At 42.9% G+C, this 27,260-nt stretch overlaps 1 protein-coding gene across 1 annotated transcript in view; it reads right to left on the bottom strand.

The window, feature by feature from the left end:
- Positions 1-7,531: 7,531 nt before the first annotated feature.
- POLR1A (RNA polymerase I subunit A) overlaps positions 7,532-27,260 on the bottom strand; it is a 41,249-nt gene continuing 21,520 nt past the window's right edge. The window contains exons 20-34 of the mRNA XM_009555996.2: positions 27,105-27,257; positions 26,844-26,926; positions 25,982-26,147; positions 25,233-25,454; positions 22,925-23,139; positions 22,187-22,354; positions 20,467-20,602; positions 19,341-19,498; positions 17,467-17,581; positions 16,719-16,835; positions 14,847-15,125; positions 14,045-14,245; positions 13,146-13,263; positions 11,535-11,699; positions 7,532-8,699 (exon numbers count right to left, since the gene is read on the bottom strand). Coding sequence (XP_009554291.2) covers positions 8,599-8,699; positions 11,535-11,699; positions 13,146-13,263; positions 14,045-14,245; positions 14,847-15,125; positions 16,719-16,835; positions 17,467-17,581; positions 19,341-19,498; positions 20,467-20,602; positions 22,187-22,354; positions 22,925-23,139; positions 25,233-25,454; positions 25,982-26,147; positions 26,844-26,926; positions 27,105-27,257 — 2,397 coding nt within the window. The 3' untranslated portion in view covers positions 7,532-8,598. The remainder of the gene's footprint in view (positions 8,700-11,534; positions 11,700-13,145; positions 13,264-14,044; positions 14,246-14,846; positions 15,126-16,718; positions 16,836-17,466; positions 17,582-19,340; positions 19,499-20,466; positions 20,603-22,186; positions 22,355-22,924; positions 23,140-25,232; positions 25,455-25,981; positions 26,148-26,843; positions 26,927-27,104; positions 27,258-27,260) is intronic.

Genomic DNA, 27,260 nt, shown 5'->3' with positions numbered 1-27,260 from the left:
GCAGCGTGGGACACATTTCCCCTCCCCATAGCACCAGCCCCACTAGCAATGTGAGCAAGCCAACACTAATCATGGGGACGACAAGTAGCAACCTCATTCCGGGCTTTTGGAAAGGATCATCACCACCAAGAAAGGGGCTCTTGAGAAACTGATATGCTGGGGATGAAGACACCAAGGGGGAATGCAACGAGGTCTGGCTTTGCTAGAGCTTCAGCTGCAAGAGCTCTTTGTGCAAGCCAAAGCGATGCTTATGAAACCTCTGCAAGTGAAGGGTAAAGCCAAGAGCCTGGAAGAACATTGCCTGGGAGCGACTTTGCTTCAAGAGGCCAACACAGAGAACTGAAGCCACTTAGCAGCAAAGATTCAGGTCAGTGGGAGCCTCTGGCTCAAGGTAAAAGGGGTAGATCCTGCCTGTGCTTCCACAATGTGCTCTGTGTTGCCCAGCTGCTGCTGGCCTGTCAAGCTGGAGCACGCATGTAGGCATTAGGTCTGTCTCCAGTGAAGGAAGATGACTTTTATCCATGAGCATTTGGTGCTCTGGCTGTACCAGCAGACCCGCAGCCTGGTGGGTGAAGAAGTGGATGCATCAGCACCTTCAAAGAGCTGTTTCAGCAACACTCTCCTGTGCAGAGCACTGGCCTGGCCACAAAACATGAGGCAAAGCATTAAGAGCTGCTGCATGAGCTTCAGTTACTGTAAAATTACACAGCACTGTTCCCAAAGCTGGTGGTTCGGCGAAGAGGAGATGAAAAGGGTGCTCACTGCTGCTGCTCTTGGCTTGAGAATATTCACCCTCACTTGGCAACAGAGGCAATATGAGAGTCCGGGTCCAGTTCCAAACTCCTGCCCAGTCTGATCTTGGCAAGAGCAGCAATTCAGACTCCATTATCATTCCATTCTGGTAAAAATTCAGTTCTGGAACTTTATCCAAAATTAAAGCCAATCCATTAAGTCGGAGTCGATTCCCGTGAGAGGCCGAGGGCCCTGCCCTGGTTTGTTGCATTATTTACATCCAGGAGGCTTTTGGCTCTAACACATCTCAAATTCTGCATCTTCCAGAAATAATCCAGGCTCCCAGGCAGAGGAAATAAGCTATAAAAGAAGGCAGAAGTACCCAGTTTTGAAGTGTTTCACAGAGTACTGATTTCTTTCCAAAGTACTGCCCTGGGATTTTTCCGCTGAGCTGTTGTACTGTCAGCATACAACTCGCTCTACTCGCCCTTTCAGTTTTAATGTCCCATTAATAATGCACCTCGATATTTATTGCAGTTTGTGTTAATGTTCCGCTGTTACTTCTTGATCACTCGTTATTCTCTCTGTAGCGCTAGGCCAGGCTCCAAAACCCAAACAGCAGCAGCAGCGTTCCGGCAGAGCGAGCCGCAGCCCCACCAGGTTCAAGGCAGCCCCACCAATGGGGATCGTTTATCTTCTTGAAGCTGACAGAGCACACTACACCCAGGAAAACGAGAACAGCTCTGTATCCTCTCCAGCCCCGGGATCAGACCTAAGCTTTCCCAGGGCAATTGGAGAGTCAGCTCTTTGGTGGGATCTAAGCCAGAAAACTGTAAAACATCACTTAGGAGCAGCTTGCTTAATCCTGGCTCTATGGCACCTGCTGTAAGAAAAGCAGGAATGAGCTGTCGGGCTGGCTCTGGCTCATAGCTTAGCCCAGTGGTAGACGTCTCCATAGAGGATGCACTAACGATGCCTCCTCTGATCAACCTTAGAATCATAGAATAGTTTGTGTTGGGAGGAACCTTGAAGATCATCCAGTTCCAACCCTCTGCCACAGACAGGGACACCTCCCACTGGCTCAGGCTGCCCAAGGCCCCATCCAACCTGGCCTCAAACACCTCCAGGGATGAGGCAGCCACAACCTCCCTTGGCAACCTGTGCCTGTGCCTCACCGCTCTCATTGTGAAGAAATTCATCCTAATGTCCAGTCTAAATCTGCCCCTCTCCAGTTTACACCCATTGCCCCTGGTCCTGTCACCACAAGCCTTTATGAATAGCCCCTCTCCAGCTTTCTTGTAGCCCCTTTCAGGTACTGGAAGGTCGCTTTAAGATTTCCTCAGAGCCTTCTCCTCTCCAGGCTGAACAACCCCAACTCTCTCAGCCTGTCTTCATATGGAAGGTGCTCCAGTCCTCCGATCATCTTTGTAGCCTCCTCAGGACCCGTTCCAACAGCTCCATATCCTTCTTATGTTAAGGATTCCAGAATTGGACACAATACTCCAGATGAGGTCTCACAAAAGAAGAATAGAGGGACACAATCCCTTCCCTCGTCCTTCTGGCCACGCTGCTTTTGATGCAGCCCAGGATACGGTTTGGCCTTCTGGGCTGTGAGCACACACTGCCGGCTCATGTTGAGCTTCTCATCGACCAGCAACCTTGTGCCTCTGAAAACTGCTGATTAGCTGCCCCTTGGCCCCGCAGGCAGCAGAGCTCTGTAGATACGTTGATTTCTCACCCCACAGCACTCCGAGCATGCTGTTCTGCCTCCATACACACTGGCTCAGTCTCCAGGCTTCGACGCTGCTCTGCTGCTGTCCGTCTCCCACTGGGAACATCCTCAGGCCTTATGAAACTTGTACCACACTGCAGAGCAAACCAGAAATAAGGAAAAGCAATGCTGAAAGAGCTGGGTGGCCGCCTCACCTGGGGGTAACAGTACTCATCCGTAACACAGGGCTTCATAACTCTCTCTTGCCTGAGGGATTTACAATCCCCGTCTTTCACATAACAAGAAAATGCCTTAAATCCTGAAAGAAGGATACTTGCAATCCTGTTTTGAGGTCAGGTTTCTCTCTGCTCTTCTGGATAAGCCTGCACAAACTCTAGGAGAAAGGTTTCTCTGGTCTTCTAAGAAAGCCTTGGTTTCCTCTCCCTTCCCCTGGGAACAGAGCTGACCTCCTCCCTCCCTTATCCATACAAACAGCACATTACTTCCAGCAGCGGCAAGGAGTTTCAGAGCAGGAAAACTGAAGTTTCCCTGCTGGGGGCTGGTGATTAGTGCACTCAGAGTTTGAAGCCCCTCAGGACACTGCAGAGAGCCCAAAGCAGGTCTCTGCCATCCTCAGTGGCTGCCCTCAAGACCAGGCTCACGGACAGGACAGGACAGGACATGCTTCACCTCCTCTTCCCTGGGCATACTTTGAAAGAAGTCACGTTTGCTCTCTTTTAGTTCTATTATTATTGTTATCTACAAAACAAAACTCAGGGGTCTTCAGGGTGAAGCATCATCCATGCTGCTTGGCATAAATGTCAAGGGAAAGGAGGGACTGAAGATGCACAGTCTCCACTGCTCCCTTCTGACCAAGGCACCAGGTTGCCACGGGACAAACTGTCAGAGGTAGGTCTATTCTCACCTACAGACCCCAGCCTTCACGTCCACCCCAGAGACAGAGCTTGCCATGTTCAACCCTGAAACCTTCTATATGCTTTTTGGATCGCAGCTTTTATGGGCGATGTTCACAAGTTTTCCTGTCTGACCTAATCCCAGAGGAGAAAAAGGTTTTGCTTTGACTCGATCTGTCTGCAGCCAGACAGACCTGGGAGCATCCTCCGCTCACCACAACCTGACCTTGTGTGAAAGTGTCCCCGAGGTGTCACATGCTCCTGTACTTGCCAAACTCCTCGGTGGATGAGGTGGCTTCCACGTTTCAGTACTTAGTGGGAAGCTTCAAGTTTGTCCAGAAAAGCCCTGAACGATTAAAGATCGCTTTGAGCTGTGTTGCTGCCAGTGCTTGGATACTGACCTACACAAGCATAACAACATGGGAACTAAGGATCTGGCAAAACAAACTTTTCTGCTCCCTGTCTTCTAATATTTAGCTTTGCTTTTGAGATGAAAGCAGCGCTAATTCCTATTTGTATCCATTCTCATTGCCTGATTTAGGATTTTTTTCAACATTCACTGACAAGAACAAGCTTCCTATTATAATTTAGTAGCTTGAATGTAGCTCTTCTATTTAGTAGCTCTGAATGTAGCAAATACAAGCCAATTCACTGCCTCCCTTTCTGGCTGAATAAGGAACAACTCTTAGTTCTTCTATTACAGCTTTAAAAAAAACCTCTTCCCCAGCTTTCATATCTGCATATGCTAACCAGCCTGTTCCTGGAGTGCACTTTCAGTCAAGCCTACAACCTTGCACGTTCCAGAGAGATCATTTGCCATAATTAACTGATAATTAACAGAAAGAACATATAGAAATCAAGCATTTTTGGAAGTTACCTTTTCTGCTTTCATCCCTCCCACATTTTCGCTGGTATCTTGGCACCCTACGGTGCAGCAGATGGTTAAGAGAAGGGATGGTTCCCAGGGAAGAAGCATTGAGTGTGGCCAATGCCAGCACGGCGTCTGACCTCTAAAATTGCCTACACATGGAATTGCAAGTATACGTACACAAACTAGAGGAAATCACCCTGAGATCTGACTGGTCAGTATTCGTTTTGCACTATTTATGTAATTGTCAAAGGTATTTGAAGAAAGACTTGTAATTACTGTGCATTCACAGTGATCCTGCGGAAACCAGGCAAAAATAGCACAAAGGGTTTTCAGTGCCATTGCTGTTTCTTCACCGCTTCTTACTAATCGAGCCTGATTTGCCAGCAGAGAGAACCCGCTGTAAAAACATCACTGAATTCTGATACAGAGCTGTAAGATACACGGAGAAAAAAAAGAAAAAGAAATCCCAGTTACAAATTTCCATCTTAAATATTTGCAAAGCTCAATTCTCCCACTCCATAGGGGCTCTGTAGCCCATTCTTCTGACCTTTCAATCACAATCTCCTCCTCTCTACGAAATCACATCTACTGCCGGCTCTTTGGGGTCCTCTACGCAAAAACTGACTCTCATTTGTCCATTTTATGTAATTGCAAAGCAGTAAGAGCCCCACCCGTTATTGCAGCCTTCTCCCAGACTGTATTTGGGGGTAGGCAGCCTTCAATTCCTCAAAAAGTACTGTACAGCAACAGAAATTGGTGCAAGGAGCAAGCAAGAATCTTTAAAACCTAGATTCAGCTGTATAGAGTTGTGTGAAAAGAAGCAGAAGTCTTTGACACAGGAAGCAGGACGTTTCTTCTATTTTCTGCGTGCCTGTGAATTTTAAGCAAACTAAAATGGCTCCTTTCTCAGAAAGGGCAGTTCAGATGATTCCCAAGCCAAATTTCTTACTCTATGGATTAGGAGTAATTGCAACCCCAGCTGCCTTTCTTCTGGCTATGGAGCACGTGGAATCAGTGGAAAATAAGCCCATTTATGCGCCAAAAGATGCACAGTTCTCCAGCCCTGAAGACACAGGCTCTCATCCGAGGCCCTGCCAATCTCTCTCCCCTATCGCTTTTGTCCATGGACTGAAACAGCCACTCGCTTCGTTCTCCTAAGAGGACGTTATGTAAGATCTGAACTGTAACATTAGGGGCTTTCCTTCAGTATCAGTTCTTTCACTACAGATCAGAACAGTTTTTCAGACACTGTCCCAAACCTAAATTTTAAAAGCAACTTAACACTGAAAGGGGAGGTTGGCTGATCCTGCCACAGCCAGAGCACATTTTCCAAATGGTTCTAAAGAATCATCAGTATTGGATAACCTGGAAGCAGGACTGATCAACCACCTACTGAACCCACCACCAATTCCTGCACAGCTCATTCTGCTGGGAGCAAGAAACAGCAATGTGACACACAACATGCTGTAAAGCAAAGGGCAGTCACTTCAGTGCATTTTCTCAAAACTCTTAGTTTTTATACTTATGTAGTATTTATCGGCACTTTCACGCCCTGCTCATTTAGCACTTGCATTCCTCCCTCCTCTAAAGGCTGGAGAAGTGGACCTGCGAGAACCTCATGAGGGTCAACAAGGCCAAGTGCAAGATCCTACACCTGGGTCGGCACAATCCCTGTTTACAGTACACGATGGGAGATGATGTGATTGAGAGCAGCCCTGCAGAGAAGGACTTGGGGGTGCTGGTTGATGGGAAGCTCGACGTGAGCCGGCAATGTGTGCTCGCAGCCCAGAAGGCCAACCGTGTCCTGGGCTGCATCGAAAGAAGCGTGGCCAGCAGGGTGAGGGAGGGGATTCTGCCCCTCTATTCCCCTCTTGTGAGACCTCATCTGGAATACTGTGTCCAGTTCTGGAATCCTCAACATAAGAAAGATATGGAGCTGTTGGAACGGGTCCAGAGGAGGCTACAAAGGCGATCAGAGCGCTGGAGCACCCTCCATACAAGGACATGCTGAGGGAGTTGAGGTTGTTCAGCCTGGAGAAGAGAAGGCGCTGAGGAGGTTTATAATGACCTTCCAGTATCTGAAGGCGGTCTACAGGAAAGCTGGAGAGGGACTGTTCACAAAGGCTTGTGGCAATAGGATGAGGGGCAATGGGTACAAACTGGAGAGGGGCAGATTTATACTATACATAAGGAGGAATTTCTTCATCATGAGAGTGGTGAGACACTGGCCCAGGTTGCCCAGGGAGGTTGTGGCTGCCCCATCCCTGGAGGTGTTTAAGGCCAGGTTGGATGGAGCCTTGGGCAGCCTGATCCAGTGGGATGTTCTTGCCCATGGCAGAGGGTTGGAACTAGATGATCTTTAAGGTCCCTTCCAACACAAACTATTCTATGATTCTATGATTCTAAAGCACATAGGGTGACTGCAGCCCCCCCATCACCTCACAAGAGCACTTTTTGCCACTGAAAAAGCAAGGAAGCCTGCCAGAAGGATGCCTACAGGCAACGCTGGCCACAGGAGCTTCACAGAGCAACAGAAAAGCAAACTGGTGCCTAGATCAGGACATCAGGTTTCTCAGGAGACTCTCTTTTCACATATTTCACACACTTCCAATATGCAGAATTTGCATGTGAATATATCATGCCAAAATATAAGACTTATAAGTGTTCCTTCTTGTATTTGGTGGCTCCATAACTGTGAGGACAATGCATTGCCATGACAAAATCAAAGCGACCACTTAAGCTTCACAAAGAAGCGACACGGACACTTGGATGAATGAGTTATTCAGCTTAAACTCTTTAGAGAACTAAAGGATGCTGAATCTCCAAACAGAAAATGTGGCATAGATGCTCTTCACTGCAGGACTGCAAACACCCCTTATTCTCAGCAAAGGGTCTGCAAGAGTATATACTGGAGCCCGAAATTAAAGTCTTTTTGTAACTGCATTTGTTCTTTCCCATCTAATCATTTGCCAAACTGTATCCAATTAATCCTCTCCCAGTTGTTCGCAGAATTATGTATTTTTGAGAGCAGGGGCTAAGATTGCAGAAACACACAAGGAAAGTACATTTGACACAGTTTTGGAGAATACAGTCCACCAAAATAGCCCACAGAGACTCGTTCACAATCCCAAGCCAGCATCTCCCCACCTGATCCGATTCCCAGTGCAGGAGCTGCTCAGCTGGCGAGGTGAGCTCTGGCACTTTTCCACTATCTTAGGGGCACCACTGAGAATGATCAGGCATTGAAATCTGTTTGAAAACCTGCCTATATAGCAGTAAGCAAACTCCAAAGAATTTTAACTACTTGCACGCATTTTATTCTGATTAAAATCCAACGTATAAACAAGGAAGTCTGATTGCTGCGCAGTGGCAAACAGCTCTCAGCTATGTCATATTCAGCAACCACCAGAGACAAAGCGATGGCTGTTGGCCACATGGCAATATTCCCTCAGTAACACAGCCACATAATAGGACATCCAGAATATTTCTTTGCAATGTCTTTTATTAATCATCCTCTATTTAAGTAAAAACAGTTTAAAAACTCTGTTTCAGTAATTCATACAGGAGTCTTTTGCGTAGTCATTGTTACAGCAGCTACATTGCCATTTAAGGAATAAATCTTTATCAAATGTCTGGTTTCTCACTGTGCAGAGATCTGCTCCACACCAAGAAGCTGTCAGAGCAGGCACTGGGAAATGCCTATAGAAACACCGAAAACTCTGAATCTGGTTCTTTGGCTAAAAAAGAAATCTAACAGCTGTGTCTCAGACACATAATTCTTAATAAGGAAACAGGAGAAAAGGGAAACGAATCCTCTAAAGCTTATAAAAGTCACGGCAGTGCACCCAAATACACCAAAAGAAGAGGATGTGCCTCAAGCACAGACACTTCCGTGTAACACTGAAGCTTCAGCACAGCACTGCCCAGCCCCCCCGTGAGTCTAATTTCAGTATTTCCAATACTGGAAATCTGTCATGTAATAACCATGTGCAAACTAGCACTACCCACCCACATGGGCCCACAAAAGTGAGACAGCATGAACAGCTTCTGCTTTGATTTCTGTCTGCCACAGCTGCTGCACAGGCTGTTCAAGACCCTAATGGTCTCCTTAATTTTATTCTTTTCTATGTAAACCAATAAACTAATTTTTTACAGTAAATAAATGTTTCTTTAGATCAAAGAATAGGTCCTATAGGTGCAGTGGTTCTCATTAAATGGATAAGGCTCATCAGGTATCCAGATTAATAAACCTGTTTGGCACAGAGAATATGACTGGGGACATAGTCTGTGCCCTTGTTGCATGGCTGTAGAGGATGTGTATCTCTTATGATCAACATTTAAATCAGAATCCTTTAATTATAACCAGAACACTATGTGAGGGGTTGCTTGAGGTCAAACAAACCAGTCCCTCCTTTAACAACTTTCCCAACCACCAGGCATGCAGAAGGGGATCGCAGTTCATCATGGGCACCTGTAAAAGAATTCAAACAAAATCATCTTAGGATGTTTCCAAAGGTTTCTCAAAGGTCAGTGCTGAAAAGGAAGCATTTTGGTTTATGTGCAAGAAGTCATCTGGTTCAGCCTCCCCAGTTTCAGAAAGGCACTGCCACCTACCGCTTAGACTGAATTTGTATTTCTGAGAGCAGGAGTCCAAAACTCTTACTATCCCTCCTACAATTACTGTTCTCTCATCCCAGACATTTTATGTAAGCAAAGAATTAGGCCATACATTACTAACTTCTCCCTATTCAGCATAAAAAACCAACACGCTCTGAGTTCTAAGAGAACACAGATTTGCTCTGCCAGTGAACACGTTTTGCTGATTAAATAGATAGCTAAAAAAATACATCAGGAAGGCAAACCCAAAAAGATTCTCTTTTCATCACTGCCTTTTGTTGAAGTGAATCCCTTTGATGTGGGTTTTAAATCCTTCTGGCTAGATATGAAGAGAACTTTTCGCTGGAGAGACATTCCATGAATTCCTTTGATTTTGTGGTTACTCACTGTAGTGAAACAGTGTCACAGAAATTTGGAAGCTCTCCAGATTACATGTCTGGCTAGGACTGTTTTGCTTTCACTGTTTTTATAAGCATCCAGGCTGGTTTTCCTTCATCCTAATTACCAGTAAACTGAAATTTTGTCATTAGAAGAGTTGAAAGATAAGAAAATTGTTAAACTATTTATAAGTTTGGATGATCTTTATTCTACTGAGCAAAATGGACTGAACTTTCTGTCACATAGAGGGTAGGGGAGGAGCTGCAGCACAGCACAGTGAATGGCATGTGCTCATGGCTCTGATCTCGGCTACAGCTGAATAATTAAACAGCTGCGCTGAAATGTGTGCCAGCTGAAGGAAAAAAAGCTCCTTTGATAGACGATGAAACAACAGTCGTAACTGTGCTGTTTGCTCACATGGTGTTCACGAAGAGTTAATTCTTTGAGTAAACAGCCAAAGCAATCTCACTTATGCTGCCGTGCTTTCTGCACACCAAACCCCAAGCAGCAGCCTGCTGGGTCACGCCTGCACTGCAAGGCACCTCTTTGATACGCTGTGCATAGCAGTCACAGGCCTTCTTCTCTCCTTATTGATCAGAGGCATAAAGCAGACACCTCAGCAGCATCTCTTTACATGAACAGTCAAGTTATCAGTTCCATTAAGGCAAATGAGATCCAGACTACTGCAATCCACATTACAGCTTTGATTTCCATTGTGGTGAAATCAGTAACTCTGTCCAGTTGTAAACAGTGTAGCCTTCCTGCCAATTCTCCTTGCTCTTCTGTCAGTACCCACTTTGCATCTTTATTCATACTATTATCCATAAATATAATTACATTTCACTTGGCAAAAACTTGTGTTATTTCTAAGTTAATACGTGATATAATAATTACAAGGACAGGCTGAGAGAGTTGGGCTTGTTCAGCCTGGAGAAGAGAAGGCTCCGAGGAGACCTTATAGCGACCTTCCAATACCTGAAGGGGCTACAGGAAAGCTGGAGAGGGGCTATTCATAAAGGCTTGCGGGGATAGGACCAGGGGGAATGGGTATAAACTGGAGAGGGGCAGATTTAGACTGGACATTAGGATGAATTTCTTCACCACGAGAGTGGGGAGGTGCTGGAACATGTTGCCCAGGAAGGTTGTGGCTGCCCCATCCCTGGAGGTGTTCAAGGCCAGGTTGGATGGGGCCTTGGGCAGCCTGATCCAGTGGGATGTCCCTGCCCATGGCAGAGGGGTTGGAACAAGATGATCTTTAAGGTCCCTTCCAACCCTAACTATTCTGTGATTCTATAATGTAAATCCAGAGCAAGAATGCAACTGTGCAGGAAACATCCTCTTCTATTCAATATCACACTTTTCCTTTCTGATCTTCAGATGAATTTTAAGTCAATTGTAACCAATACTATCATTAAAACAAATTACATTTGCAGAAAAGTTATAGAAGAGTATTAATAAACAGGAATTCAATGATAAAAGTATCTCTGAATCTGTGCAACACAGTTTAAGTCACAAGTTGAAGAGATCATGTTGAGAGCTTTTCCATTTGTAACAGGTAACAAAGAAGGCAACACGGGAACATCCAAGAATGAGAGTATCTAACTGGGAAGTGACAGAAACCAAGACTACTTGCAAAAGGGAGATATAATTAGTATCCAAAGCATGAGATTGAGCAAATTGTCTAATGACTGACTTATATCATAAGTGTTTTGCATAGAGAGCGGCAGAAAGAGACTCCTGGGCATCTCAAATGGCACCAGAAACCTACCATTAGACAAATGAATGTGACCATTTATCTGTGTTCTAGGAAAAAAGCAAAGACGGTGAAGTGCTATAAAGCAGAAGAGAAACAGAACCAAAGGAACAACCAGGACTGTTGTCACAATAAAATTCTGAATAGCAAGATTAGAGAAGAAATGAAATTATGGGAGTTATAATAGGGATATGAAAAGAAAGCAGAAATGACAGTTTTAATGGTAGAGACAGAAGGAGGCAGGTTTAGTAGTCCTTTAAAAGGCTTTGCTATAACAAGTCTTAACAGTCTTAAGGTTTGTTATAAAAATGCCTATCTAATTCTTAACTTTGAGTTGCAGACCCCACACATTACACATGGGAGCTGACTTCATTTAAGCTGACAGAATTTTATTAAAAACATCTGGAATGTTTTCCTAGGCAAGGGTTTAATTGAAATTTTAGCTTTTGGCATTTTTTCCTAATGCAATTATGCATTACTCAAAGCACTGGAACTTTACAATGAAACCAAAGCACATGTGAAACACTGCAACAATATAGTTCAAACTGAACCGCTTACCCATCATTGTTGCTTCCTTCAAGAATTTGTAGCTGGTTTCGAACGTCATCTGTTGCAGAGGGGAGGAGTTGGACTGAATTCCAAAACGATTCAGCGGTTTGTAAAATCCTTCAAAACACATGTAATCTGCCACAAGTGAAAGGTGCCGAGGGTCTACCACAATGCCTAAGAACAGAGGAGTGAGGAATCGTCAGAGCATTCAAGGGCTAAGGTATTCTTTTTAAATATATCAGGTCTAAATTAGACGCCTTGGGACTAAGCAACATAGAGAACATCTCTTATTAACATTCTCCTACCAGTTGTGCCTCTTTGTGCGCAGCGGCTAATTGCTACCCTCAAATATCCAAGAGGGGCAGACCTCACTGTAACATAATCCAGTAACTCTCCAGGGAAATTAAAATGTCAAAAATACCGTAAGGCGACAGAGTTTTTCTACATACAATCAGTAAGGTCTCCATTATCTTTGTTTACACAGAAGAGGATCACACATCGATCCATTTGTGATGAGACAGAGCTCTGGCCCCTCACCCGGTGGCCTGTGTTAGACCAGGCATCGGAGTCAGAATCATAGAATGGTTTGGGTTGGAAGGGACCTTAAAGATCACCTAGTTCCAAGCCCCTGCCATGGGCAGGGACACCTCCCACTGGATCAGGTTGCTCAAACCCCAATCCAACCTGGCCTTGAACACCTCCAGGGATGGAGCATCCATGACTTCTCTGAGCAACCTGTGCCAGACCCTCACTACCCTCACAGTAAAAAAATTCCTTCCTAATGTCTAATCTAAAAATCCCCTCAAAAAGATTCTGGGCATGATGTTAGACATTCATTGAAAACCCCGTTTAGTCTAAAAAGAAATAGCACTTCTTTTTGTAAATAACACTTGCAGAGTCAGTGTAATGGGGAATCGTTAACAGCTCTGTCAACATTTACCTAGCAGTTCTTGAACAACTTGAAGGTCAGACCGTTCCAGGCTGCCAGCTGGCAAATCTGTTCAATATAATTGGTTGCTAGAATTCCCACTGTATCAATCTTCCCTCTTTTCAATAGTTTAATTCATAGCAAGATTTAGCTCGCTTAAGGGAAATTCAACATGCCTAACTTTAGCAGCCTACGAAGTTGGGCATCTTCCCCAAGCCTGGAGCCTCTGGATAATCTATGCAGAGACAAGAACATTCAGACAATGCAGCACAGCTATTTTAGGAAAGATATAAACTCACTACACAGGGAGCCTAGACACCTCCATTAAAAATCTAGAGTGAGGCAAGATTAATCCTGTTCTCAGGGCCACTATAGAAGTCTAACACAGCTGGGTTCCTCAGACGTTAATAGTTAACTCATCTGGACCTTCCAGCCTGCAAAAAATAAATGTACCAGAATACTACAGCTCTGTGAAGGAGGCATAAATTCTGCCTCGCCTAGTGAATTGTCTACTGATTAAATAGAACCTAATAATTAAGTAATAAAGTCCATAATGCTTAAAATGATGAAAAAGTGTAACTTAAAAATATATGCATAAATGAAAAGATCATGTAAAGACAACTTTGTAAGCACTGTGGTTGGGTTTTCCATTCTTAATAAAGGCTACCTTTAAAAATGCAAAGAAATCTCACCATATACAGCAAATACATCTTTTATTTCCTTTATAATCGCCCTCAGGGCAGACTCAATACCATAATTCTTAGCCATGGCATGAATATCATTGGAATAAAGTCTGTTCAGGTCCAAAATCTGCAGGGAAAAAAAAAAAAACACAGATACATGTTAGGATAGTAGTTACTCTGTATTTCCAAGTAACTTAAGCTATGGTAATTTTTCTTCTCCATTTTTCAGTAGCTTAAGCAGCATGGACAGTTACAGATCAACCAGGCAACAGCTCAGAGTCAAGAGTTGAACACAGACAAAAATTACCCTGGGGATTTATGTTTAAGCTGATGATCACAGTCTTTTATACATGAATGAGAGTACTGGAATCAAAACTTGCCACAGGAGAAAATCATCTGAAATTAGAGAAAGCAAACAAACCAATCGTCCCAAGTAGCAGAGGAACATGTTAAAGTCTTCCAAGCAAGAGAATACAACACCCAGTCTGTCTCAGCAAGCCAGAACTTGTAGAAAAAGCAGTAAAGAAGATGTTGCCTAAAACAATCGTATATTTATGTAGAGTTATGGGCTAGATAACATAACAGACTATTCATCTCCAAGCAAATGCAATTCATTTCTAAGGAGGAACTCCCTCAAGTAACATTTACAGAGACCATTACGAGCATGGCGTGGAATTATCTGTCATTAGATACTGGGCTGCTGCACAAAAAGTGATTCACAAGCTGCCCTTGAGAAAAGGCTCTGCTGAGCTATCAATACATTTGGGGGAAAAGGAGGAAGGAGAAAGTTTAAGAGCTGAAAAGGCTACGCATCACCCCCAGAATATGTAGATGGCACCCATCACCTATTGTCTCTTCCTAGAATACAAAAGATCATTCAAGTTAGGTATCATAAATATATTACATACATCAGAGTATCTGAACATCTCTGCAAGGTTTATCCCTTCGGTATGGAGAATGAGTTCCTTCTCTCCTTGCTTATTGGTACTTTCATTCAACAAGCATCGTGTGATTCCCTTCACTTCATGAATGACTGTGCTTCGTGCGAGAGAGACGAGCAAGGAGGAGAGATCGAAATACACCTTCATCAATGGAATCGCCAGAGAAACCTAAGAGGAAAAAATCCCAATTCAGCATTGTTCTGTAAAAACACTTGAATATTGGGATCAATAACAACCCTATTTCTGTTTAGGCAAGAAGCAGACAACTTGAATTACTCCAATTTGTGTGTTTAAAAACATAAACACCCGACGAGAATGAGACCTGAACGATGCTAATAAGAAAACCACAGTCCAGGACCACACATCCACATTGCTTTCAAGATCTCTAAATTTACACCGACTGTTGCCTTTTTTGATAGTTTTTTCCTGGGGGTGGGTAGGTGTTTGTTTTAAGGAGGTTAAAACAAAGGGTTTGTTTTAAGGGGGTTTGTTTCAGGGGCTGGTTTGTTTGTTTTAAGACATTTTGACTTTTTCAACAGTCCAGCCATTATTTGTATTCAACAAGAGCTACACAGAGATGCATCAAATATTTAAAGATTAGACCCCAACAAACCCGTCAAAAACCTGTTTTGAAAGTTAGGAGTTACTAAAGCTATGTCAAGAGGTACATTTGTATTGCCACTTTTCTGCATTAATATAGGATTGCTGAGACAAAACCAGCAGCCATTGTGCAACCACACACCGATGTTTCCAGGCATTACCACCTCACCTCACACCACAGTTCATTTTCAGTGTCAAAAGTGTAATCTTGTATTGATGGGTGGCTGTCCAGAACAGCATTTATTCGCAAGTCCATTGACTGAAGCAATCGATTTTTCTCTTTTTTACTTTGAGACACAAAGGAAAGAGGTTGTGAATCATCACCGCCTGCTCCATTCTGGTCTTCTTCAGCATCAGGAGTCTTTTCTTTTTCTGATTCAGCCTCCTCATCTTCTTGATTCTCATCAATGTTTGCCTCCTCATTTTCTTCTTCACTCTCATAATCAACCTACAAAGAAATTCAGTTGTCCTTATCTCAGCAAGAACACGTACAGAAACAAAGCGCACCATGAAGGAGCTGATACAATGCAAATGCAATTCTGCTATAAAGAAAGCAACACGAGATTCAATTCAACCACCACTTCTTTATGAGCTTGTCATTATTCCTCAATAGAGTCAAGGGCACTACAAGTTATTGTGATTGCAGTAAAATTTTAGCGTTTTTTTCCAATAGAAAGGTTCTTCCCATAATCCAACTCTCATGAAGGGTCTCCCTCAGCATTTTAAATTACTCTGCCCTCTCGCTGACATTACAGAAATCCATCTTTTATGCAGTAATTTTGAAGTAGTGAACATACAAATGTACACAGAGCCAGAGAGAATGTTTATTTAGAACTACAGTAAAGTTTCTAGAAAAACTAGTGGCATAAAATTTGCAAGAGGTAAAGTGAAAGTGAACTACGAGGTCTGACACAAAAAACCCCACAAGATTAACCCTACAGCTCAGGAATTAAGAGGAGGAGGGGAGAGACAAAGAGATGGTTACAGAACACGTTCTAACCTACCACAGTGAGACAAGGCTCAATGCAATCGCTTCACTCAGTACAAGTGGACGCATGTTCAAATAGAGACATTTTCTTACCCTCACTTGGAAAAAATTGGGGTGCAAGAGTGAAGAGCGAGTTAACATCGGGACAACACGCCAGATCACAACACTTGGTCTGTGAAGCAGTTTTTAGCCAATAACATCACTGTGCTTGAGTACACAACATATTCACAGAACTGGGTCTCTCTCTTCCCACAGATCGCGTCAGTGCTCAGAGGAACCCATTTTTTGTCAGTAGAAGATGTGAAAGCAAAAACGACTGAGATATCAACAGCGTTTCAGAAAATGATCTGTAGAATTGCTTTGAATGTTGGCAGCATCGGATGCAGAAGGGAACTATTCCCAAGGTGATCATATTTGATTTTGCTACTTAAATAAAAAGAATTACAAGCACAGCCTTGGGGTTTTTTTGGGTCAGACCTTGTAGAGCAGAGAACCTGGCTGCCAAACACATCTATTCAATGGCTAAAGACCATGGCTTCAAAAAACCCAGAAGATCTCTTCCATCTCTAACTTGGATGGTTCTGTATTACTCTCAAAGTAATACACAGTAAATCACAGCAGTGATTGAGCTCAGCTATGATGAGCATGGTCATCATGTGTGTCAGCTCACATTTGCTGTAAATTTCCTCCCCATTCAAATCAAAACCGATCAGCACAGAGACTTGCCTATCATCTTTCAATTTTATTATTTGGGTTTTAAGCAATTTGTTTCAATGGCAGTTTTCCCAACTCAAACAGTCATAGAATCACTAACGTTGGAAAAGACCTCTAAGATCAAGTCCACCTGTCAGCCCAACATCATTGTGCCTACTAAACCATGTCCCCAAGTGCTACGTGTACAGGTTTTTTGAACACCTCCAGAGATGGAGGCCCACCACTTCCCTGGGCAGCCTGTGCCAGTGCTTGACCACTCTCTTTTGGCAGAGAAATTTAGAACAAAGCAGAGGAAATTGGGAATTCAAGTGCAGTGCTGAGCACCTAGAAAATCATTACCTCTTCTTCCTGGTTCCTCCTCCGTTTGGCTTCTGTAGCATCGCCATCCCCTTCATCTGCTTCTGCATCAACAATGTTCTCTTCTTCCTCTGCTGGAGCTTCCTGATCATTCTGTATCTAAAAATCCATGACAGAGCAGATAATCAGGCTGACTGCTAAGAAGCATCAGTTACATCAAAAGGCTTCACCAAACATTTGGAATTTAACAATCCCTTGTTCACTGTTCTACCTTTAAGGACAAATTAATTTCTGTAAGCCCACTATTATAAAGAAATAATGAACTTACACTCATAATAAATTTAACATTAAACAAGATGAACATCTACAAGACAGATAAGCTATCAGCCTGCTAATATGAGAGCCTTTGATGGGCTGCCATTCTGGCAGTAGGAACATGCAAAAACCTTTCACAGAAAAAAGGATCTTCCTCAAAGTTTTGATAGCCACTACTACAACATGACGTTGATCTGGGAGCAAACAGAGAGTGACATGGTTTATCTCATTGAAGCTAAAATAAACAGGCATTTTCAGAGTATGGTTTTAAGTAAATTAGAGGTTAACGCACAATATTTCTTTGCTAATCTTATGGCAATGCAAAGACAGTTTATGCATAAAGAAAATATTTAAGAAGTCATAAAGTATTCACACATTTTGTGTTCACATTGGAACATGCTACGCTTTTCCAAATCCTGGTTCTCAAAAACAGGTAAAGGAAGTGAGGCATTTTTGAGGTAATGTTTCTCTGTACCTTGTCTTGGTCACCATCTAGATCTTTTCGAGTTGCCTTCCGGGTGCTGATTTCAGTAAAAGATGTCATCTTTGCATTCTTCTTTTTAATTGCTTCCAGAAAAATTTTAAAGAACCTGGAAGAAGAAGCAACCCAGGACATCAAAGCTCAGCAGCAACACAAACAATTTCAAACTGTCAGAAAATGAAAGTCAACTCAGTCAACTCAGGACAGGCCATATTCTCTGAGGGATGCCAAAAGTAATTCTAGGATAAGGCAAATAATTTTCCTTCTCATCCCTTTTCTATTCCTTTAGGGATCAAAAGGGTTGATAGCATCCCTTTTACCATCAGAGATGCAGCCGCACATCCAAAGCTTACAATCATAAGATCATCTGGACATAAAATCTGCACATCAAACTGACCTTCAGAAGAGATGGTTTAGAATAATAGAATCCCTTGGTTGGAAAAGACCTTTGAGATTGTCAAGTCCAACTCTACCTGTCCACCACTAAATCATAATCCTAAGCACCTCATCTACCCGTCTTTTAAAGACCTCCAGGGATCGTGACTCAACCACCTCTCTGGACAGCTCTGCCAGTGCCTGAGAACCCTTTTAGTGAAGACATTTTTCCCAGTGCCCAATCTGAACCTCCCTGGTGCAACTTGAGGCCATTCCCTCTCATCTTGTCATGTGGGAGAAGAGACCAGCACCCACCTTGCTACAACCTCCTTACAGGCAGTTGTAGACAGCGAAGGTCTCCCCTCAGCCTCCTTTTCTCTAGGCCAAACAACTCCAGTTCCCTCAGCTTCTAATCATAACATTTGCCCAGCTTTGTCACTCTTCTCTCAACACACTCCAGCCCCTCGACGTCCTTCTTGTAGTGAGGGGCCCAAACTGAACACAGGATTCGAGGTGCAGCCTCACCAGTGCTGCACATAGCAGCAGAATCGCTTCCCTGGTCCTGCTGGCCACGCTGTTTCTGATACAAGCAAAGATGCCATTGGCCGCCTTGGCCACTTGGGCCACTGCTGGCTCATGTTCAGCTGCTGTCAACCACCACCCCCAGGTCCTTCTCTGCCAGACAGCTTTCTTCCCCAAGCCTACAGCGCTGCACGGGGTTCTTGTGTCCCAAGTGCAGGATTCAGCACTTGGCCTCGTTAAACCTCATCCTGTTGGTCACCGTAGGTCCAGCCTGTGCAGATCCCTTTGGAGAGCCTCCCCTACCCTCAAGCAGATCGACACTTCCTCCCTGGAAGTCCTTGGGCTTTTTTCTCTTTTAAACCAATAAGCACAGGCAAAATTATTAAACAGAGTAACCCAGCATGAACTCATGTGGCCTGAAGGAAGAAGAAATCAATGGAGTCTTTTTGCAAATCAAAAATAGCTTTCAATGGACCCTTATTATTAAACATTCTACTTTTAACTAAACATATCCAGCCAGATGTGTGGAAGGAAGCAGGAGAAAAAAAAAAAGAAAGTAGAAAAAAACATCCAGACTCTTCTGACTTACTTAATATTTTAAAACCATTTCTAACAAATAAGGCTTAGTTCTGTTCAATGAAAGCACCAAGGGATACCTAGAGAATTCAAACATTTTTGCTGATAATAAATGCTTCAATGTTCAAAGATAAGGAATGAGATGTTGCTGATAAAGCTCCTCTCTGAGTATATTTGAGACATGTGAAAGATCTGCCTTGATACAATTCTGGAATGTCACCACACCACTGATTAACAGTTTTGTTCAAGACATAAAAAGCAATTTCATAGATGCTTCTGGAAGCACATCTGCTTTGAAAACTATAGCAGCAGTGATAAACAACATGCAATGACACTTAGAACCCACAGAAAGACAAAAGAAGACCAAACATTAAAGTATCTGAAAGGAAACTCACCTTGTTTCCATGAAGTGTAAGATCTCCCTGGGCTTCACGCACTTCTCCTCTTTGTAATATTCATGGGGCAAGAAATGGAATTTGATTTTGTAGAGGTGATGTTTGTCCTGTTTGCACTTCACACGCAGGGATTCCTCTATCTCAACTTTCTGCAAAACCTACAAAAGCCCCAGGCAGCAACATTACTCCTTTGATGAAGACACTTCATTTACTCCCTGCAACTCCAGTGCTTTGCATATGAGACTGGAATAACGCAAGATCAACTGGCATACTTTTCTAAAGACTTTGCGGCAGTTCCTGGGTAAAAGAGTTTTATTCCACTGGCTTACACTCCTTCCAACAGTTAACTTAGACAATACTAAGAGAGGTCTCAGCTCCTACTCCTTCACAAAAGGCCACACTCCTTAGTAAGCCAACAGCTTCATTTTACTGACCCACACTCGTTAAGCGTGACACTATTTCAGGATAGAGTTGAGTTTTGACTCTATCCTTGCTGCTTTCTACTGGAAGACAGCAGGCCATGCAAGTGAGTACAGAAAGACTGCACTCCTAGGAAGAGAAGGAACACAGAATGCATCAGACTCATCAGATTTCAATATATTCAGTCTCCAAGGAGCCACATGGTTTGCTTCTGTTGAGCACAGCCACCTGTAGACATTAGGAAGGGGTGGGGGACAAACAAAAATGTCTCTGCCATGGCAGTCACAGCCAGATTAGCTTGTCTCTCAAAGACAAAACCTCTCCAATTCTAGAGACTAACAAAAATGAGCTTGAGAAAAAGGCTATGGCAGCAACCATAAATCCTCCCTGTCATTATACTACTTCTATGTATGAACTATTACACTTGCCCTTTATGTCCTATAAGGTTTGTAGCCTGTGACAATGCTGTACAGGTTAAATTGAATTTAAGTCTCATACAGCCCCAGTAACAGCAATTCCTTTTAATTCCACTTCCTAGCAGCAACTACCGGTTCAGTATGCAAGAGGTGAAAAAAAAGGACCCTCTCATCTCATGCCCACAGAAAAGCTTTCAAAACCAGAACCTGCTACAGAGCCTAACTGATAAATGCAAACAGGAAATTTTGTTTTGCAGACTCTCAAAGAATACACTGAATAGGAGGCTCACCTCAGCTAAGCACACTCTTGTAAGCAGTTTCTTAAGCTGTTTCACCTTCTTGAGAGCCTTCTTGGTATTGAACACAGGAACACTCATTGTTGGCGTTTTAATATTTGCACTGGCCACCATCAAGATTTCCCGCAACCTTTAAATAAAGAATGATCTTTCAAATTAAGTGATAAAAGCACTATGCAATCAAATAAATATTTAGTTCATTTAATTAGGCAGTAACTGCCAGCTCTACCAACACCATATGCATCAAGAGCTGTGGTTACCATTGCATTGCTCCTTTTTGCTTTTCTAGTTCCTCATCAGTCTCAACACCAGAGGAGCTCTACTGCCTCAATTAGATTATCACTCAATTACCGGAAGAGACTAAAGATGATAAGTTGTTCCAAGAGCAAAAGAACTAATGAAGCCTGTTTCTTACAGATGCATAATACATACTCCTCATACTTTCTCCCTCTTCCCTCTCCATGAGAAGATCGACATGAGCCGGCAATGTGGGCTTGCAGCCCAGAAGGCCAACCATGGCCTGGGCTGAATAAAGAAGCAGTGTGGCCAGCAGGGCGAGGGAGGTGATTCTGCCCCTCTACTCTACTCTCATGAGACACCACCTGAAATCCTGTATCCAGTTCTGGAATCCCCAACATAAGAAGGATATGGAACTGTTGGAATGGGTCCAGAGGAGGCCACAAAGATGATCAGAGGGCTGGAGCACCTCCCCTATGAGGATAGGCTGAGAGAGTTGGGGTTGTTCAGCCTGGAGAAGAGAAGGCTCCAGGTAGAGCTTAGAGCAGCCTACCAGTACCTGAAGGGGGCCTACAAGAAAGCTGAGGAGGGGCTTTTTACAAGGGCATGTAGTGACAGGATGAGGGGGAATGGCTTTAAATCGTAAGCGGGAGGATTTGGATTGGACATTAAGATATTCTTCACAATGAGAGTGGGGAGGCTCTGGCACAGGTTGCTTAGGGACGTTGTGGCTGCCCCACTCCTGGAAGTCTTCAAGACCAGGTTGGATGAGGCCATGAGCAGCCTGGTCTGGCAGGAAGTGTCCCTTTTCATGGCAAGGGGCTGGAATTGGATGATCTTTAAGGTCCTTTCCGACCCAAACCATTCCATGATTCTATTCTATGACTCCCTGCTTCTCTGAAGTAACAACCATCTCCCACTCAATGCATCACATGCACGAGGCCAGGGTCACTACCCTTCTTATTCAGAACAAGCTGATGACAGGCTGGTAAAACATGTGTGCAGCATAAAGTCATCGTCATCAAAAAGAAGAGCCAGAGGAAACATGGCTGCTATAAAACAGGTTGCTGTCTATATTGGTGATAATAAAACAAATATACCAGATTTCATAGTTGCAGGGAAATCCAGTGTGTGAAACAAAGAGGTTTTAAAGTTAATAGGAGGAAGAAGAGATTGCCAGAGGGCAAACCCCCAAAGCACTATTTTTGTAGGCTTATACTGTACTGAATAAAATAAAGAAACAAATAGGCTATTTGTTATACATCAGATAAGAACATGGAACATTCACAGACACTTTGTACCTGGAAAATGAACCAAAACAATTGTAAAATTGTAAAACGTTAAAATAGTTCTGAACAGGCATAATTTACAATTAAACTTGCTCTCAAGATTATACATATACCTGCCTGTGAGATGAAGCACTACCACGTAAGTGCAAAAAATGGCAAAGGACCCATTGAGCACACAGTTTTCTCACCTTGGAATACCCAACGTGACATTCATTTCACCTCTGCCAGCAAAGTGGAAGGTATTTAGAGTCATCTGTGTGGAAGGTTCCCCAATACTCTGAGCTGCAAGAAGACCCACAGCTTCTCCTGGGTCACAAAGAGATCGCTGCCACTTTAAGTACAACAAATCCTTTAATCTGAAGACAGAAAAGAAGAGGTTTAGTTCAAAGCAATAAAAAATAAAGAAGTTAGAGGAGAACGCAACATTGTTCAGTTCAATAAAGTCACCTCTCTCAGCCAGTTTCTCCTGGTACAGTCCAGAAGTTGTCTGTCCCAATTTGATCTGACAACCACAGCCCATGAACACAGAACCAAGGTCTTGGCCAAGCCACATTTTAATTTTGCTGCTAATTCCCAGAATGTCAAAAGACATTCTCTCACTTTTTCCTGCCTCGCTAACTCCAAGGTGTGTGAAGAGTGTATTTTGGTTTTAACTGTTATTGTAAAGTATTATTTAATACGTAAGGCAACAGCAATACACTGCTGTTATTCCATAAAGCCATTGTCAAAGCCCTTAGCAGCACAGAAAATTCAGGTTTGGAAGAAACAGATAACCAGGGTTTATTCACTGCACACTAAGCACACAGTTTTCAGGAACCAATCTCTGACACAAATTTGTTTTACAAAGGCCACAACTAAAAACTTCTCATCTTCAGAAATCTCAGCCCAAAAATAGTGCAAAGAAGTAAAGACAGAGAGGCTACTACCTATCAGAGGAAAGTGTTGGTTGTGTGTAACTTAGTCTGTTCTCAGATTCCCATTTGTTGATATAATCTTCAACTCCACTTCCAAATGTTTCTGAAACAGATGCAAAATAAGTATCTGGACGCCAAACACCAAGACTTGGGTCAGGACACTTGTTTGCCTTCTTGGTATACTTCCTTCGTTTCTTCTCATCTAGTTCATACCACATCTTCAATAACTGAAAATAAGATGGGATTTTTAAGCAGGGTGATTTATCCACAGTAAACCCACAACTAACTAACACAGCAATCAAGCAATAAAGAAGGAGGAAAAGATGACCAGATTAAAATTTAAGCGTTTATGTAACACATAGCAAATAACAACTCAGCTATAAAAATGGCATTCCCATTTTCTGATACTTAACACTTTCAATCCCAAATGATTTCCAAGGTTCTTTACAAGCTTGAAATAGTCTGTCCATAGTCACTACCCCAGAAAACAGTGAAATACAGCCCTCTAAGCACAATTCTAACTTGGGAGTGAACCCCCCAACATACCTAAAGTCTTTCAGTCCTTCCAGTACCTACCTAAAGGGGGCCCACAAGAAAGCTGAGGAGGGAATTTTTACAAGGGCATGCAGTAATAGGATGAGGAGGAATGGCTTTAAATTGGAAGGGGGAAGATTTATACTGGACATTAGAAAGAAATTCTTCATGATGAAGGTAGTGAGGCACTGGAAGGGGTTGCCCAGGGAAGTTGTGGATGCCCCCTCCCTCAGTTGTTGGCATTCAGGCCCAATAGTCCAGCAGAGACCTTAAACATAACTTGCATCTTACTCATGCTGATCAGTTTTGTTTCTTGCTAGTCTTTCAAGTAGTATTTCAAATGTCACATTTAATAAAGGAAAAAGTTAATACCGACTTAGAAAAACATACAGAAAATGAGCTAAAACTGTCTTTTACATGTCTTGTTTTACGAAGGAGGAATTGGCTTATGACATGGAAGTCTGTCAACTGAGCTTTAGAACATACTGAGACAGAAATAAACATATATCCCGATCTACTGAAAAAAAAACCAAACAGTAAATGAATCCACAAGCCAAACTGTTTTGACATTATGCAAAGTGACAAGAGCAACACAAATTCGGCATAGCTGAATAAACAAACCAGTGATCAAGCATAACACTTACAGACAAACTAACAGTTACATATCTCAACACCTTCAGCTTGGGAGTTTCATGCTAATTGTTCGTGTTCTACCAAGATAAATACTTTGTGAAATCAAGGCTGTGCAGCAGCACCTGTTTGCATTTTGTCTCTCCACGCTGTTCTTCATTAGATGCCTTAATGTACACATTAGTGCCTTGATGTACAAGAGGCTTAAGCAAGAGTACTTTCTGAAACACTAGGCAGGGCTGGCTCAGGTCTTTGACCTGTGAATTTACACACCATCCGGATGGCAGGTATCATAGAATCACAGAATGGTTTGGGTTGGAATGGATCTTAAAGATCATTCAGTCCCAACCCCCCTGCCATGGGCAGGGACACCACCCACTGCAACAAATTGCTCAAAGCATCATCCGACCTGGCCTTGAACACCTCCAAGGATGGGGCAGCCACGACGTCTCTGGGCAACCTGGGCCAGTGCCTCACCAGCTTCACAGAAAAAAATTTCTTCCCAATACCTAACCTAAATCTCCCTTCTTTCATCTTAGAACTGTTCTCCCTTGTCTTATCACTACATGCCCTTGTAAAAAGTCCCTCCTCAGCTTTCCTGTAGGTCCCCTTTCAGTACTGGAAGGCTGCTCTAAGGTCTCCCTGGAACCTTGTCTTCTCCAAGCTAAGCAAGCCCAACTCTCTCAGCCTGTCCTCGTATGGGATGTACTCCAGTTCTCCGATCATCTTTGTGGCGTCCTCTGGACTCGTTCTAATAGATCCATGTCCTTAGCATGTCCATCCAAAATAGACTTAATCCATGTATATGCAAAAAAATCCCCACCCTCACATCAAAAAACCCCAAAACTATCAAAACTACAAATAAAAACAATACCCCAACCCCCCATCCACAAACATGAGCTGTTTTCTAAAACCAGTTTTACCTCCATTTTTAGTGTCTACTCTAGCACTAGGGCACACAAACCTTACAGCAGCAAAAAATTAATCTAAGCTTCACCACCTACACAGCTGACCCATAATTCCTTCAAAAGATAACTTGCATTAAATAGACTGTTGAACCCTTTGGAACAAAAAAAAAAAACATTTACAAAGAAAATACCACTGAATTTGGTGATTTTTTTAAAGGGCTCAGTCAATTCAACTTCTCCAGTGTTACCTGTAAAGTAGCAGGATCTCTTCCATTTTTCATTTCTCCTCCTGGAATCTGTGCTTTTACACTTGCCATTTTCTTTCGGGCAAACATCAGAAACCCTCCTTCTCTTTGCAGAGAGTTTTGGTGCCTGGCTCTCCACTTTTTAATGGCTTTGAAATGCTGGGTAGCTTGGTGAGACTCCATCCTTGCTAAAGCTTCATCCAGATGGCTTGTCTTCTGGATTACCTGTAATAAAGTTACCTGTATGATTATTCTTCTCTCTATGCTCACTGTAGCAAAAGAAGGCAAAGCAAACTGAAAAGGTCATCTGCTGCCACTCAATATGTTCAGATGCTGTAAAACAATTTTCAAACTAGGTTTTCATCTCAGTTGAGATTAAAGTCCTTATCTCTTCATGTGACTAGCACCATTCTTTAATAACCAGTAATGATACTGGTAAAAGGATGTTATCAAACTCGTAAACTGAACAGTAAAGTCATCTGTGTTGGATCCAACTGCAGAGTTAGAACAGAAAAAAAAAGGGAGAGCGCTTGGTACTCTCTTGAAATTGAGACTGCTTAAAATCCTGCCACAGACTTAAGATCCGTTTCAATATTTTAGACATAAAGGCAAATTAAAATGTAGGTTAGTCTGGGTGTGACCAAGAGAAACAACTATGCCGCTAGGATCTCTAACAGATATGCCACATGTTTACCACACATTTCAGTCTTCCCCTTCACTCCACACAAATACTTAGGATTCAGGTTTTCTACCTCATAGTTTTCTGCAATGAAAGGAAACTGCTCAGGTTGTAAGAACTGAGTTTTAGGGATATCAAGCCCATCTTCTCCATACAGAAACTGCACCACGCTGCCATCGCTATCTCGTACAGTCAGGTCATACTGAACTACCAGTCCTTCCAAATGTTTAATGATACACCTGTTCCAAAGAAAAAAGAAAGAGACTGAGAAAGAAAAAAGGAAGAGCCTACAAATCAACAAAGATATAACTCTAACAGGAAAAATACCATTTTCATTAATAACTTAAGTGCACATACGGGCACTAGGAGCCAAAAGTCATACAGACATGACACACAGGTGAAATGTGTAAGGATATTGCAAAGCTTCCTGCACACCGCTCCCTCCAGTTTCCTTGGACTTTAAATGAAACAGCAAATTAGACTCTATTTCTGCTGTCACTCTTAAACAGTGGTCTGAAAGAAAGAGACATCCCTCCTTTAGAACCCCTCACTACCCTCCGAAACAACTAAAAAGTTTCACCTTCTCCTATATACTGGAGGTGTTATTTGAATAAAGACGAGGGCTACATAATGTGGCCAAGAAAAACTAGAGTTGCCTGGAATTTGTACAGCTTTATTTGTACTAGGAAAAAACATTTCTCGCTGTTTCTGCTATGTGCCAAAGATAAGTTAGAGATAATAAAGTTCCACTTGATCCAGCCCTCTAGAAAGTCAGCCTTGGAACAAACATTCAACGCTCACACATAAGCACTTTTCTAAAATGCAAGTATGGTGAAGTTAATCTGAGCACTACAGGCACTTCCTCCAGTCTACAGCACTCTACAAAAAACTGCATAAACAAACAAAAGGCTTGAATTCTAAAACAAGTCTTGTACCTTTGCAGGTATCCAGAACGACTGGTTTTGACAGCTGTATCCACAAGACCTTCCCTGCCAGCCATGCAGTGAAAGAAGAATTCCTAAACATAAACACAATGCCATCAGCACTCTGCTGAGTAGTACACCAAGACTGGCAATTTATGCTGTTTTGCAAAAGCTATGTACAAAAGTAGGTTGCACAAAGTTGATTTACCCATAATCACAGACATTCTGTATTTAAATAAGCTTCAGTATAAGCACAAGTAGTATTAAACTTACAGAAGGTTTGATCCCGGTGAGAAATCTGCCAGTCACAAATCCTCCTGAGCTAGGTGAAAAATCGTAAGGCTGGAAACATGGCAACGATTTCCCAGATGCCATCAGTGGAGGTCTTCGACCTTCCAACTCAATCTGGCCCAGCAAACAAGAAATCTA

This window comes from Cuculus canorus, chromosome 4 (genome assembly GCF_017976375.1).
Source record: "Cuculus canorus isolate bCucCan1 chromosome 4, bCucCan1.pri, whole genome shotgun sequence".
NCBI lineage: Eukaryota > Metazoa > Chordata > Aves > Cuculiformes > Cuculidae > Cuculus > Cuculus canorus.
Note: the sequence above shows the minus strand (reverse complement) of the source record. Positions and strands in the feature narration are given on the sequence as shown.